Source organism: Coregonus lavaretus, assembly GCF_964263955.1.
Source record: "Coregonus lavaretus genome assembly, contig: HAP1_SCAFFOLD_368, whole genome shotgun sequence".
In the NCBI taxonomy this organism is placed as follows: domain Eukaryota; kingdom Metazoa; phylum Chordata; class Actinopteri; order Salmoniformes; family Salmonidae; genus Coregonus; species Coregonus lavaretus.
In genome coordinates, this window is record NW_028164956.1 from 220,180 (window position 1) to 236,178 (window position 15,999).

General features: G+C 44.7%; 1 protein-coding gene across 1 annotated transcript; it reads left to right on the top strand.

Moving 5' to 3' along the window:
* Positions 1-493: 493 nt before the first annotated feature.
* Positions 494-15,667, top strand: LOC311116419 (uncharacterized protein; the record flags this gene model as incomplete). The annotated part of the gene is made up of 9 exons (XM_084191508.1): positions 494-516; positions 8,123-8,184; positions 8,369-8,439; positions 8,567-8,767; positions 13,800-13,887; positions 14,308-14,450; positions 14,685-14,897; positions 15,285-15,363; positions 15,549-15,667. 9 exons carry the CDS (start codon positions 494-496, stop codon positions 15,665-15,667), a joined length of 999 nt encoding a protein of 332 aa, XP_084047634.1.
* Between the last annotated feature and the right edge of the window lie 332 nt (positions 15,668-15,999).

A 15,999-nucleotide genomic window follows, 5' to 3' on the forward strand; every position in this document is an offset into this window, starting at 1 on the left:
ATTCTTTCCTTCACTTAGTTGTAGAGCTCTCCTCAACGGCCTAAGTTCAGCTAACTGTGCTGAAGCTTCATTGGGACCAAGTTTCTCTGCTTCCATTACTTAATGTCCTCCTTCTGTGTCTTGTTTCACCACTGCATAGGCAGCAGTGTTTCCTTCCTTTGGGTCCTTTGACCTGTAGCAGCATCCATCAGTGAACAGGGTGATTTTGTTCCCCTCCAAGGGTGAGTTTTGCAGGTCCATTCGGACTTTAATCTGTTTGGCTGCTCTATCCTCACAGACATGTGGTTCTCCAAAACCCATACCATCGGTCATATTGGTTGCTGTTGTCACATATGTAATGTGCTTTGCAGTGATGGCCTTTGTTATGCTGGATTTTCTTTTACTGGACATTGTGAAAAGTTTGGAGCCTATAAAAGCGGTCACCCCATGATCTGTATTGATTTCAAGTGGATGTCTCATCACAATGTGGGCTGTTTTACCTATAGCTTTTGCAATGGCAGCCATGTGTCTGGCACAGTCAGTCTGTCCTGTTTCAATGTTGTCCAGTTTCGCGCTATAGTAGTGTAACACTCTTCTTTCCCCCTTTTGTTTCTGATACAGGATGGAATGTACATAACCATCCTGCTCCGAAACATCCAAACAGAATGGCGTGGTGTAATCGGGTAAGGACAGTGCTTCAGCCTGTGCCAGCATCTGTTTGAGTTGGATTAAAGCTGCCTCTGCTTCCGGAGTCCACTTAAGGACTGCTGTGAGGTTTCTGTTTCCTGCTTCTCTCAAGATTGCCCGCAGTGGTTCCACTTTAAGACAGTATTCTGGCACATGCGTTCTGCTATATCCAGTAAGGCCAAGAAATGACAAAAGGTGTTGTACAGTAGTAGGTTTGGGATGTTCCAAGATGGAGGTCCTCTGAGCCACAGACACAGCTTGTCCCTTCCCTGACAGCACTCTTCCCAGGAACTGGACACTTCTCCGACAGCACTGCACTTTCTCTTTCTTTACCTTGTATCCCTTTTTGGCCACCAACAGGAGAAGGGACTTGGTGGCCTGCAAACAAGACTCAGCAGTGGGTGCTGCCAACAGAAGATCATCAACGTATTGGAGTAGTGTCACCCCCTCAGGTAATGTTAGTTCTTCCAAGTGGCTCTTCAGGATAGCGTTGAAGATTCCCGGGGAATCACGGTAGCCTTGTGGAAGTCGGGAATACGTAAATTGCTGCCCTCTATAGGTAAATGCAAAAAGTGGTTGGGACTCTGGATGTAATGGGATGCAGAAAAATGCATTGGCGAGATCCACTACTGTAAACCAATCTTGGGTGGGTGAAATGTTCTGTAAGGCCAGATATGGGTCTGGTACAGGTCGAACATCTGGTACAGTTACTTCGTTGATTGGTCTGAAGTCCTGCACCATCCTCCATTTCCCAGTGTCACCTTTCTTTACTGGAAGGATGGGTGTATTCCACACAGAACAGGTTGGATATATAACCTGTCCTTTTTGGAGTCCTGATATCGTAGGCTCAATACCCCTCGTCTTCTCTTCACTGAGAGGGTATTGAGATTTGTGAACTGGGATAGTGAGTTCACTTCCTTCTCGAATGGAGACAACCACTGGTTCTACATCAACCAGCCCCACATCTTCAGCACTTGTTGTCCACAGTTCCTCTGGTAGTTGATTGAAAATGTTAGGAGTATCCGGATGATCAGTCATCTCCCTGCCATGGTAACGTGATCTCCTCACAACCTCTGGTTTTGACACATCATCCACATTGAGTTTAATTCTCCATACTTGATTTCCCTCAAGGAATGCGCTTTCCACTTTGTAACAAGAGGTTTTGTTCCACCGTAGGCAACTTGCTGCCTTTACCGCTGGTCCCAGAGATCTTGCCTCATATCCAAATCCCACGAGAAGGGTAACATGCGGCATAGAATCATTAGGAAGAGCAAACCATTTGTCTGTGAGTACCACGTCTCCATCCATGACCATGCAGCTGGTAGCCACTCCTTCTTTGAGTATGTACATATAATTGCTGGTCACAATCGGGCGCCTATCGTCCATTTCCTCCTCCCAGGCTTCATCCAAGTCCCTGGTATAGTTCATTGTCATGTGCGGAGGGTCCTCAGGTGGATAGTATGCATTTAAGGTCTGTATCCAGGCCTTCCATAGTTGGAACTCTCTGCATACTCGGGGAGCATCAGGGTCAGTATCCATGAGCTTCAGCCAGTAAACATATGCTTCCTCCTCATCTTCCTCGTTTAGGTGTGTTCCCACATATAGCATGTGAGGGGGGTCGGAGAGTTTTTTCATGATTACTGGCATGAGATCATCTATGGGCGTGATGGATGCATGTAAACCCTCCTGGTTACAATAGATACTACATCCCAGTTTGGAAAGCTGGTCCCTCCCCATGAGCCCCATTGAGCATTCCGGGTTGTATAGAAACTGATGGGTAACCTGTTGGTCATCCCATACAACCTCCAATGGAACTGTGTATGGCTTTCTCATTATAGCCCCAGAAACCCCAGAGAAAGCTTGTGTTTTGGTAGTGAGTTGATATGTTGCTTGTACAGAAGACCATGTACATCCTGTATCAATCAGCATATTATGTTGTCTTCCTCCAATCGAACATGTCACTATCGGCTCTGAACCTGGTGGGAAAGTGTAAATGTTGGTGGTGGGATCCTTATGGGTTTCTGGGCAGCTTCATTGGTAATTGTGTTCATCACCCAGCCATGACATGCTGGGCAGGAAGGCAGCGTTAGGCACTGCTGGGTCTTGTTTTCGGTTCTGCTGTTGTGGTGGTTGGTGCTGCTGGACTGGCATTCCTCCTCCTTGCCAGTTTCCCCATCCTTGTTGGTATCTCGGTGCTTGTCTTCTGGACTGTCCCATGTAACCCCTCCCTCTTTGTTGTCCCTGTCTTGGGAGATAACAGTGTCTTGCCAGGTGGCCATGCATCCCACAGTTAAAACACCCTTGGTCAGCGTATCTAGGGGTGTATCCCTGTTGTCGTGGTGGTATATAGGATTGCTGGTATGCGGGTGCACCATATCCAGGAGGACCAGAAGGTGCCATCATTTCCGTCATTGCCTGTATTACAGCAGTAACTGCAGCAGTAGTATCATTTCCGGGTGCAGGAGTGGTAGGATTAGATGTTGGGGTACTGGTTACCACCATTTGTTTTCCCGGCTTGTCCTCTGTCAGTTGCTTCTTCAGAACCTTTTTCTGAAGTTGTTTGAGTTCATCCTCTTCCTTTCGCTTACCCTCTCTCCATCGTTCCACATGGTGTTGTGCTATCTCGGTAAATTCCGGAATTGATTTTGCGGTGATTGCCACAACTTTTTCACATTCAGCTCGAGCCTGATCCGGGAGTCCCCCCAAGCAGTTTGTCAGGAAGAGGTGCTTCATGGTGTCTTTTCCTGGTTCTTCATTCCATGCTTGCCTCCAGAGGCACTTAGCCCTCTTCATGTATGCTGGTATGGTTTCATCGTCATTCAATATCAGAGTTCTCATCAGTTCGGGTCTGGCCTGGGTAGGATACTTCCTCCTTATGACATTCCATACGTCACTGCGGTGGGGGTCAAATCTTGTAGCCGACCACACTTGCCCTCTCAGTCCCCCAGAGGTCATTATCTCTCTGCATTCCTGGTCTCCCATACACCTGTTCATTACAGTAACCATATCACCTATGGTGAGTTCATCCGCTGCTGTGAGACTCTCAAAAGACTTCACCCATCTGTGTCCAGATTCATCAGGTTGGGGGAGACTGTCCACCAGTGTCTGTATGTCTCTGTGAGACCATGGCTTGTAAACTGAGACCCCCCCTGGGGTCTCCCTCAACGGGTACTGCCCCCCTTTGTGTCCTTCTCTGGACTGGGCCCTGGCTCGGGTATGGTATGCAGGTCCATCATTGTTGTCCCATATGTCTCCATCAAAAGCTCCACATATTAGTTTTTGTTGTTTCCCTCTTTCCTCCTCATCTCTGAGGTCAATACAGTGTCCCCTTACTGGTGAGCGTTCACTTTCACTTCCGTTCTTGTTCGCTTTGAGCTCCATTTTTTACTTTTGCAATTGTGCTTCCTGGTGTCGTACTTCCTCTTTTATCATCTTCAACTCTTCCAGTCGTTCTTCATCTCTCTGTCTCTCAAGTCTCTCCCTCCTTTCCCCTTCTTCAGCATCCTTGTTTCGTTGCCACTCCCCCTGGGCTAGACCACCTCTTACGTTTCCTCCAGTTAGGCTCATTCTCTCTTCCTTCTCACTCTCACCGTCACCGTAAATACTCCCTCCTCCTTCTGTTCCGCATCTGTTCCCCGTCTCTCCCTCAATTCTACTCAGTTCAAACACTCCTTTTTCTAGCGCTCTTGCAGCTTTTAGAAGTACATTTACATTTTTTTTACATTTTTAGTCATTTAGCAGACGCTCTTATCCAGAGCGACTTACAGGAGCAATTAGGGTTAAGTGCCTTGCTCAAGGGCACATCGACAGATTTTTCACCTAGTCGGCTCTGGGATTAGAACCAGCGACCTTTCGGTTACTGGCACAACGCTCTTACCCACTAAGCTACCTGCCGCCCGCCATCCACTTCTCCCCTTCTGTCAGTCATATCGCTCTTTCTGACCCACACTCCTTCTTCCCCCTCATCTGTCCTTTGTTGATAGTGGACTTTTCCCGCTATATCCAGAACCGGAGCCATTGTTTTTGGGTGGTCTTCATATGGTGGTGGCGCTGTTGGTAAGGGTGGGTATAAACGGGTCCTTTCCTTTTGTCCTGTTTTCTCCGCACACAGTTTCTTCAATTTTCCAAGCATTGCTAGGCCAATCCTCTCCTTTAGCTTTGCTTTCTCCATTGCGTCTTTAATTTTGCCACTGCGGGGCTCTCCTTCACTTTTCCATTCGCCTTCTGCTTTCTGGGTTTTCCGTTTCAACGTCTCCAGTATTCTCCCTGGTTCGCCTTCTACAGGCACTCCATCGGGGGACAGTATACAACCATCGTCTATCCATTCTCTATAAAGTTTTTCTCCTCGCCTGCTCCATTCTTTTCCATCTTTTCCTCCGTTTGTTTCAAGTGTGGATTTTAGAGCCTTCAATATTCTTTCCGCTTCTCCGCTGGTAGTCATGTTTTTTTCGTTTTAATTTGTAATATTCGTCCGCTATTTAGTTATTTAAAGTACATCTATCTATTATTCCCACCTAATTAGTTAAACTCGGCGCCAGGTTATTTCAACCTTAATTGTTTGAAAGCAGTATTCTTACAGTGCCACACATCAAATGGTAAATTGAAGGAATAAACCCAATTGTTTCAATTATTTAACCAATGTGGCGATACGTCAAATTAAACGCCACACATCAATTGGTAAATTGAACGAATAAACCCAAGTTTTTCAATAATTTAACCAATGTGGTGATACATCAAATTAAACGCCACACATCAATTGGTAAATTGAACGAATAAACCCAAGTTTTTCAATTATTTAACCAATGGTTGATACATCAAATTAAACGCCACACCAAATCACTTCAATTTACTTATTTAAAAGCAGTATTACGCTATGTCAAACATCAAATGTTATATTTCAAATATATCAGTTCAAACGTTTTAGTTCAGTCACACTCATTCATCACTTTTCATTTCATGTTTTCGATTGTTACTGACGGGTTATATGGTTTGAGTAAACACAAATCCAACATTTATTCCCAAATTATACCGTTTGGACAGCCACAAACGTCTTTTGATTCCCAATTTGTTTTCTATCAAGGTATACAGGTTTATCATTCACACTTTCATGCATACGACAACACTCGCACTGTCTAACTTTTATAGTACCTCCTATGGGTGTCTTTTGTTAACGTTTGCACACTTTAAACTTTATTTCCTAATTGTAATTCTCATCATTTACTGTTTTAAAATATTCTTTGTATTCACAGTCAAAAATGGTACACAGTTAAACGTAGTATACAGTTATCACACAGCAAAAATAGTACACAGTTATCGCACTCACTCACAATACACAGTCATAATCCTATCATACAGTCAAATATGTCACACAGTCATAAATGACACACTTATATTCCACACACAATCTATTTGGGCACACAGCCGCGTCTATTTTATTCAAAACACTGTGCTGAACCTAGCCGCAACCCTTAGTTACGGACCTTGCCAGTCACCAGTATTATCAAAAATTTCCCGAACCTAGCCGTATCTCAGTTACGGACCTTGCCGGTATAATTCTTCGAACCTTAGTCGTACTGTCGTAGTTACGAACCTTGCCGATAGCAATTATTTAAACCAATTATTCCCTATATCTTCCGAACCTTAGCCGTATTGTCGCAATTACGGACCTTGCCGGTAGATGTCAGTATTGTCTCCTGAACCTAGCCGTATCTCACGGACCTTGCCGGTAGAACCAATACTCTCTGGTACCATGGTTTAAACATCACATTTACTAAAGGCTTGCATGTCACAATATTGTGCTTATCTACTCATAATAGTTTCATAATTGAGTTCACTTACATCAGACAGGTGTTTCACAAAATTAATTTGGATAAAGCCAATGTGCAGATCTTTAGTTATTTAACAATAGGTATCTGCTTACCTTTTTAGAAGCCCGGGCAGTTTGTGAAACACACGGTTCGATGAAAGAGGTGACCAAATGGGCCGGACAGTATCCAGCGAAGTCCCTTCTACCAGATCACGTCGGGGTCACCAATTGTCAAAGTCGCGTCAATTCAAATCTGGTATTAGGAACAAAAGAGGTCAACACGACTTCTAAGATATACTAGTTATTTTAATTAATGCAAAAAACTTCAATGGTAAATATGATGTTTCGTATATACGGACTCTTTGAAATACCTCGCAGGGCACTTCAGAGAACTAAAACATTGTTTCAGATCCAATACTCAAATACTCTGACAGAGAAAGTTTCCCACTTCTCTGCTGGCCAATTAGAGTAAAGGAATGAGTGTGGTTTTAACTTTACTCAGCCAATCCGTTGGTTCAGGTGTTGGTCCCATCTCCTCGGCGCCATTTGTTGCACACTTCAGCCAGGCACAAGTTTATCATAACAACCTGTCATAGTGAGAAGAGCCAGCTCCCTTAGACCTCATTCCTACGTCCAAGGAAGGTTCACAGATCACAAAGAACCAGCATAGTCTAGCATTTGGAGAAACAATCCTTATCTCATTTTACCCCCTAAAACAGCTCTTCACATCAATCACAGCCTGCCAGGTGTCACAACCTACATTAGCCCAGTCAAGAATGCATTCTTTCTAAGTTAGTCATCCCATCAATTTAGGAGAATAATAAATCCCCAATAAACGCCAGGGTTGTAGGTTCGATTCCCACGGGGGGTATGAAAAAAAAAAAAGTAACGTATGCACTAACTGTAAGTCGCTCTGGATAAGAGCGTCTGCTAAATGACTTAAACATGTTAAATGTAGAGGGCCCCGTAAACAGTTCCACAAACGTCAGCATGAGTGCTCTGACTGTGGAAGCACTAATCACTGGACCAAAGCTCACTGTCAGATGCACCAGCTGTGCGTCAAGTGCTTTTCTCCGGGCCACATGAGCTTTGACTGTAGTGAGGCTGGGCAGCGACAGAACCCTGGATGTGGACAGACTGGCAGGTCTCAGGAAAACTAGAAAGCCTCCGTTCTGAGGAGGGCAATGTGGGGCATTCTTATTTTTCCTCCACTGATGATGATATCCAATCTGTTTATTCTTACTTTTGTGAGTCAGTACCCAAGAACAACACAGTCATTTTTCAGAACACAATGAGAATTACTCAGAATGACAGTTTGTTTTACACCACTGTGCTAGTACAGGATAAAGTTGAGCTGAAGGGGATGTTAGATAGTGGGTCCATGGCTACTACTCTGCGCGCAGATATTGTACCTCGGTTGAGGGAGGCAGGAGTGGTAGAGGGGAACTTTCTAGCTCCTTCAGACATCATCCTGGTGGGTTGTGGTGGGAACAAACTAGCCCAGTGGGCATGTGACTTAAAAATTCAACTTTATGGCTTCTGTTATGTAGTCCCAGTGCTTATTGTTGATGGGCAGGTTGATTAACTCATTGTGGGAACTAATGTGTTGAAGTCTCTGATTAGACAGTGATTTTCTATGTGCTCACGCAGGTGCCCGAGAGCTGTGGCTGCACCAAGGGCTAAGCTATTGTGTGTTGTCTCTTCGTGTACAGGTATGTCATTTATTTTGTCAGAATTATGTTGTATATCATTTTACTTGTATTGTATAGTGTGTTGTTAGGCACTGAATGTGTCCCCTGTCGGTCTGTCCCCCTGTCGGTCTGTCCCCTGTCGGTCTGTCCCCTGTCGGTCTGTCCCCCTGTCAGTCTGTCACCTGTTTTTCTGTCTGTGTCCCAGGAGCCAGAGTAAATGCCAAAGACAACAAGTGGCTCACTCCTCTGCACCGGGCCGTGGCTTCCTGCAGTGAGGTACGTGTACTGATACTGTCAGCCCTCACACACACTCCTGTGCATATGTGTTTGACTGTTAAGTGTGTTGTGATTTTTAAATGCACTTTAAACAAAGTTGAACATGATTTGAACTGTGTTCCTGTAGGAGGCTGTCCAGGTGTTATTGAAACACTCTACTGACGTGAACGCCAGGGACAAGAACTGGCAAACGCCGCTCCACATCGCTGCGGCCAATAAGGCAGTCCGCTGTGCCGAGGCCCTGGTCCCTCTCCTCAGCAACGTGAACGTGTCAGACCGGGCCGGGCGCACGGCGCTGCACCATGCAGCCTTCAGTGGACACCAGGAGGTTAGCAATTAGCATGGACATGATTACACACTGTAGTCTACACTTTATACCTGTCCTATCCCCACGTTGAGCTTACTGTGCATCCGATTACTTATATTGGTTGAATGTAGGGCTGTGACGGTAATTGGATAACCGTGACATTGACGGTTTTGGATGAAGAACGCCATGAAAATAAAATAACCGTCAAAACCAAGTATGATTTTCTCTCCATAAAATGTTTTATCACCTTTTATTTTAATGTAGATATACTTTATCCATAGCGGGAGTGTTAACTCTTGATTATATGGTATTGTTTTGCTGACTTAGTTGGAGGAGATATAGACAGTTTAATAGATGGACTATCTTTTGATGCACCGCAATCACCAAATCTGCTCTATGTGCGAATAGGAGAGAATCTTTGAAGGTCAATTCAGGTTAATTGAAGAGGGGGGGTAAGGTGAAAAGTGGGGACCGGGGGTAACTATAGTACCTCTAGATCTATAGCCTACAGGCTGGGGGTGGGTGGGTAGCCTCTGACCTCTGACCTTCACCTCTGACCTTTTTCATTGTTACAGTAGATCAGAGGAGTGAGGTGAAAAAGATGGCTCTCATTGCAAAAAAAAACCCATAACAACCTGTTTGGGCACATTTCAGTTTCACACCTAACGACGATGGAGAACCAGATGACTTGGCCAGCCTGTTTGCAGAATATGCGCCAAACCCATAGGCTACCTACTAAGAATTCCAGCACCACAAACGGGACACCGATAAGTGGCGAGCACTGCCAGACACTGGAACTCGTTATTTAGTCATAGGAATGGTGCCTTTACGAACGGTGGAGAAACCCGCCTTCAAATAAATGCTCTGGAAATTTGACAGACTATACGAGTTACCGGGGAGAAAGTATTTGTCTCAAACAGCGGTCCCTACCTTGTTCAACAAGGTGAAGGGGGAGGTTCAGACAGAGCTAAAGGACGTAGATTTGTTTATTTTTGCACTGAATACGGACATGTGGTCAAGTGTAAATATGACTCCTTACATGAACCTAACAGTGCACTATCTGACGAAAGACTGGACACTGAAATCCAACTGTTTGGAAACAACCTACATTCCGGAATACCACACAGCCGACAAACTCTCCGAAGCCCTGCGTTCGGAATTCCTTGACTGGGCCCTTGATGAAAATCTAATGTCCTGTATCGCCACAGACAACAGGGCCAACATTGTGGCTGAAGTGAGGCAACTGAACTGGCCTTGGCTAAATTGCTTTGGCCACAATCTCCATCTCGCTGTCACCATCAATGTGAAGCTAGAGCACAGGCCGTGTTCTAGGCCTATGTAGAACTCTGGTGGGCACTTTTTAGCAGAGCTGGCGATTTAACAGGGGGACCTAGTAAGGCCCAGACCGAGCTGAACCTCCCAATTCACAACCTCATTCTTGTGAGAAATTAAGTTTTAATAACTAAGCTGTAATAACCATTTATAGGCTATTCAATATTAAAAGAATAAGCTATGCAAAATGATTGTTCATGAATAATTGTAATTCAGATGCCCGAGCAAATAAACAAACAAAATAGGCTAGTTTCCTTGAATCACTTAATGTTGCATTACCATAGGCCCATTGTTTTATTTAGCCAATCATACTCTAATTAAACCACTGATTATAATGAGTTAATAATGAGAATATAGAACATATTCTGGGAATCCTACATGTTACGTGTGTATACTATACCAGAAAGCATGATCATTAGCTTCTTCTGGATTGTTTTAAATCGCGTAGCCTGTCGGAAGGCAGCGGGTGCGGCGAATAGGCTTCCAAATAGATGACTGTTGAGTTGTGAATGTCAGTGAAAGAGAGGCTCAACCAGGCATATCGCAATTTTTCAAAATACAATGGAGGGAAAACAGTTTGGAAAGCAATTGGCTTATTGCTTCAAAGAGAAGAAGATGAAAATACTAATGTCTTTTTAATGATCAAAATCCTCAACTTAATTGAGGGAACAGTATCATTGGCATCGGCTATATCCCTGGTGAGTGTGCATATTCACTGTCTTTATCACTGGGTCAGTGCCACTTGAAAGTCGTGTTGAAAAATATTCTGCTAATCTCTCTAGTCATATAAAGTGTAGTAGAATTGCGTGATTTTAAAATAATAAAAGGCCACATTTTTCCAGTGAAAAGAAACCTACTCCACCACCCGCTGCATTGAACAGCCTGTGATTGAGTTATATTATTAGCCTAAATTATGACTATCCAATTTACTAATCACATTAGGAATAGTCAGCTATTTTACATAAGTTCCGAGCTGGTCATGGGTGCACTTCAGCCACGCTCAAGGTCCTAAACGATATTATAACCGCGATTGATAATAGACAGTACTGTGCAGCCGTCTTCATCGACCTGGCCAAGGCTTTCGACTCTGTCAACCACCGCATTCTTATTGGCAGACTAAATAGCCTTGGTTTCTCAAATGACTGCCTCGCCTGGTTCACCAACTACTTCTCAGATAGAGTTCAGTGTGTCAAATCGGAGGGCCTGTTGTCTGGACCTATGGCAGTCTCTATGGGGGTGCCACAGGGTTCAATTCTTGGGCCGACACTTTTCTCCTTGTATATCAATGATGTCGCTCTTGCTGCTGGTGACTCTCAGATCCACCTCTACGCAGACGACACCATTTTGTATACATCTGGCCCTTCATTGGACACTGTGTTAACAAACCTCCAAACGAGCTTCAATGCCATACAACACTCCTTCAGTAGCCTCCAACTGCTCTTAAACACTAGTAAAACTAAATGTATGCTTTTCAATCGAACGCTGCTGGCAGCCGCCCACCCGACTAGAATCACCACTCTCGACGGGTCTGACCTAGAGTATGTGGACAACTACAAATACCTAGGTGTCTGGTTAGACTGTAAACTCTCCTTCCAGACTCACATAAAGAATCTCCAATCCAAAGTTAAATCTAGAATCGGCTTCCTATTTCGCAACAAAGCCTCCTTCACTCATGCTGCCAAACATGCCCTCGTAAAACGGACTATCCTACCGATCCTTGACTTCGGCGATGTCATTTACAAAATAGCCTCCAACACTCTACTCAGCAAACTGGATGTAGTCTATCACAGTGCCATCCGTTTTGTCTCCAAAGCCCCATACACTACCCACCACTGTGACCTGTACGCTCTTGTTGGCTGGTCCTCACTACATGTTCGTCGTCAAACCCACTGGCTCCAGGCCATCTATAAATCACTGCTAGGCAAATCCCTGCCTTATCTTAGCTCATTGGTCACCATAGCAGCACCCACCCGTAGTCTGCGCTCCAGCAGGTATATCTCACTGGTCATTCCCAAAGCCAACACCTCCTTTGGCCGCCATTCCTTCCAGTTCTCTGCTGCCAATGACTGGAACGAATTGCAAAAATCTCTGAAGCTGGAGACTCTTATCTCCCTCACTAACTTTAAGCATCAGTTGTCAGAGCACCTTACCGATCACTGCACCTGTACACAGCCCATCTGAAATTAGGCCACCCAACTACCTCATCCCTATATTGTTATTTATTTTGCTCTTTTGCACCCCGGTATCTCTATTTGCACATAATCTCTTGCACATCTAGCATTCCAGTGTTAATACTATTGTAATTATTTTGCACTATAGCCTATTTATTGCCTTACCTCCATAACTTGCTACATTTGCACACACTGTATATATATTTTCTGTTGTATTTTTGACTTTATGTTTTTTTACCCCATATGTAACTCTGTGTTGTTTTTATCGCACTGCTTTGCTTTATCTTGGCCAGGTCGCAGTTGTAAATGAGAACTTGTTCTCAACTGGCTTACCTGGTTAAATAAAGGTGAAAACAAAAAACAAAACAAAAATATGTTTGCAAATGTGATGCATGCATGGAATACTTGATATTTTTCATGGAGAAAATTAGCTTCCCCAAAATTGAGAGCAAGACTGGCCTAAACGCGCTAATGTTTTCCTTTGCTAATGTCCGTCCCGCCCCCCTGTCAGCTGTCAGTTTTGTCGATGACCACGTACATAAGACACGCCAATCACCGACACCTGAAGTTCCATGACCATCACAGCCCTAGTTGTATGCTTGAGTTTGTTCAGAGGAGGCTTTGAATAAAATCCGATCTGAGTGTGAAATGCCTTACTGAGGGTAAATGGAAGCTCCTCTTGTGCCCGGCTCAGCCTTATACGGTTTAAGGTACTTTACCGTATCCATTTCAGTAAGGCCAGATTGTCCAAATTCTACCCAAATATTGATGGTACATGTGACAGGTGTAAAAGCTCCTTGGTGGACTTGACCCACATGTTCTGGTCCTGTCCCCGTCTGGCAGATTATTTGTCCACTATTTAAAACCCTTTCTGAAGCATTTGATATAAAGTTGCAGCCTAGTGCAGAAATTGCTATTTTTGGAGTACCAAACAACAATCCTTCTCTGACCAATAGACAGCTAGATGCCATTGCCTTTGCCTCCCTGTTAGCCCGCAGAAGGATTTTATTGGATTGGAAATCTATCAATCCTCCCTTAGCCTCTCTTTGGCTCGAAGATCTGAAGCTGTTCCTAAAATGAGAAAAAATGAAGTTACCATTCGAGGGTCAACCAACTCATTTTATTCCTCCTGGGACCCGATGATATCCTATTTTGAACAGCTCCAAACACTTCCTCCAAATTTGTACTCTTGGCCCCACCTTGAGATTACTGCTATATAGGCCTATAAAATCACTTAATCACCTGAAATTGTTAGGCTATTACATTTTTGCTTGAAGTAACGTTGTTGTATACTTTTGTTTTGTTTTCTGACATGTAAGTCAATTACTTTCCCTTTCTTTTTAAATGTGTTTGGAGGCATTCTGGGGAGAGGGGGAGGTCAAAGGGGGACTAAAAGGGGAGAAATGTACCATGTCTTTACATGTTATCTTTCATTCATTGTGAATACAAAATATATTTTTTAAAGGGGAGGCTTTGAAGACAGATTTAGCGGATTTTGCTGTTTAGTTTTCCTCAACCTGTGTTTTGTTTCGCTCTCCTCTCCCTGTTAGATGGTGAGGCTGCTTCTCTCCAGAGGAGCCAACATTAATGCCTTTGACAAGAAGGATCGCCGAGCAATCCACTGGGCTGCTTACATGGGTGATGAGTTTACCACATCATTTACATTCTGACTAATGTCCTTTATACCAATGAATGAATGAATGAATGGACTGTGTGTTAGTCTCACAGCTCAGCTGTATGAGCCACGTCTAGTGTGTTATTATGTCAGAATCATGTACTTAGTAGGTTGATTAGATGTTTTCAGTTGTACTAACATGATGTAGGTGTTGCTTATGGTGCTGTGTACCACTGTAAACTAATCTATCTCTCCCTCTCTCTGCCTATCTCTCTGTGTTTGTATCTCTGTTTCTCTCTTAACCCCCTTACTATCTCCCTCCCCTTCTCTCTCTCTCTCTCTCTCTCTCTCTCTCTCTCTCTCTCTCTCTCTCTCTCTCTCTCTCTCTCTCTCTCTCTCTCTCTCTCTCTCTATTTATCCCTCCCCCTCTCTCTCTACCATAGGGCACATTGAGGTGGTGAAACTTCTGGCCTCTCATGGATCAGAGGTGTCCTGTAAAGACAAGAAGGCCTACACCCCTCTCCACTCTGCAGCCTCCAGTGGAATGATCAGTGTGGTCAAGTACCTCCTGGACCTTGGAGTGGATGTGAGTCAACACGCATTCAAATGTGTAGTCACTGTTCAATTACAACTCAATGAAAATACAGAGCTCTAGTGGGTTGGCGAATGATTTCCTTTCAAGTAATGAAGAGATGGAGGTTGGAGCCAGTGTTTTGGGCCAGGGGGTTTTCAGAACCAAGTGACCTGATCAGGAATGTATTGTTTTGTTCCCCCCCCCCCCTCTCTCTCTCCACTCTTTTCCCTCCCTTGCTCCCTCCAGATAAATGAGCCCAATGGTTACGGTAACACCCCCCTCCACGTGGCATGCTACAACGGGCAGGACGTGGTGGTGAATGAGCTGATCGAGTGCGGCGCCAACGTGAACCAGGTGAACGAGAAGGGTTTCGCCCCACTCCACTTCACGGCCGCCTTGCGCCATGGGGCGCTCTGCTTGGAGCTGCTGGTGGGCAACGGGGCCCTCGTCAACATCAAGGTGAGGAGACCGGATGACCAACACTGTGTCTGAACTAAATAACACCCTATTCCCTATGTAGTGCACTACTTTTGACCAGGGGCCCATAGAGCAAGGAGCCGTGGTGGCACTGCCTGTGTCCCAAATGGCACCCTGTTCCCTTTATAAGTACACTACTTTGGTTCAAAAAGTAGTTCACTATGAAGAGAATAGGGTGCCATTTGGGACGCACACACTGACGCAGCACATGGCTTAGTATTTGGCCCTGGTCTACATTCAAATACCAATGGAATAGGCCTAACAATGCAAACTAAATGCAATCAAGCGCTCCTCCAATACGTGTTTGATTTTGCCTGTGGTCAGCAGCACAGACTGCCGTGTGAACCATCTTTGTCTTTCTATCTGCAGAGTAAAGATGGAAAGACCCCCCTCCACATGACGGCCATCCACGGACGCTTCTCCAGATCTCAAGCCATCATCCAGAATGGTGAGTCGCTGTGAATGCTCTCAACTGAATATATATGAACCAGTAGGCTCTTCAGCATTGTCTTTAGTCTTCAAACCATGATTCACTGGCACAGAGCAATGTTACTTGCAATGTGGTTGAACATAATGCTTCATGATGCCTCTTGGGTCAAGTGGTTGACGTGTGTGTGTGTGTGTGTTCTGTAGGTGCTGAGATCGACTGTGAAGATAAGAATGGAAACACACCCCTGCACATCTCTGCTCGCTACGGCCACGAGTTACTCATCAATACACTCATCACGAACGGAGCTGACACAGCCAAGTGAGAACACACACAGTTTCCAGCAATAATGCAACATGCATCTGCAATTCTGTCATTGACCGAATAGCCGCTTGGAGACTATGCTCAACACATTGTGGTGTGTGGGGGGTTGATAGACAGGGCATTGCAGCATGCTGATGTGTTGATCTGCTGTGGGGTTTAATGAGGACTGTGATGTGGTGCTGTTTCCAATCTTAGCTGAATGAACTGTAAGTCGCTCTGGATAAGAGTGTCTGCTTAAAGTCTAAAATGTAAAAATGTGTTGCAGGCGAGGCGTCCATGGGATGTTCCCCCTCCACCTGGCTGCTCTCAGTGGGTTCTCTGACTGCTGTCGGA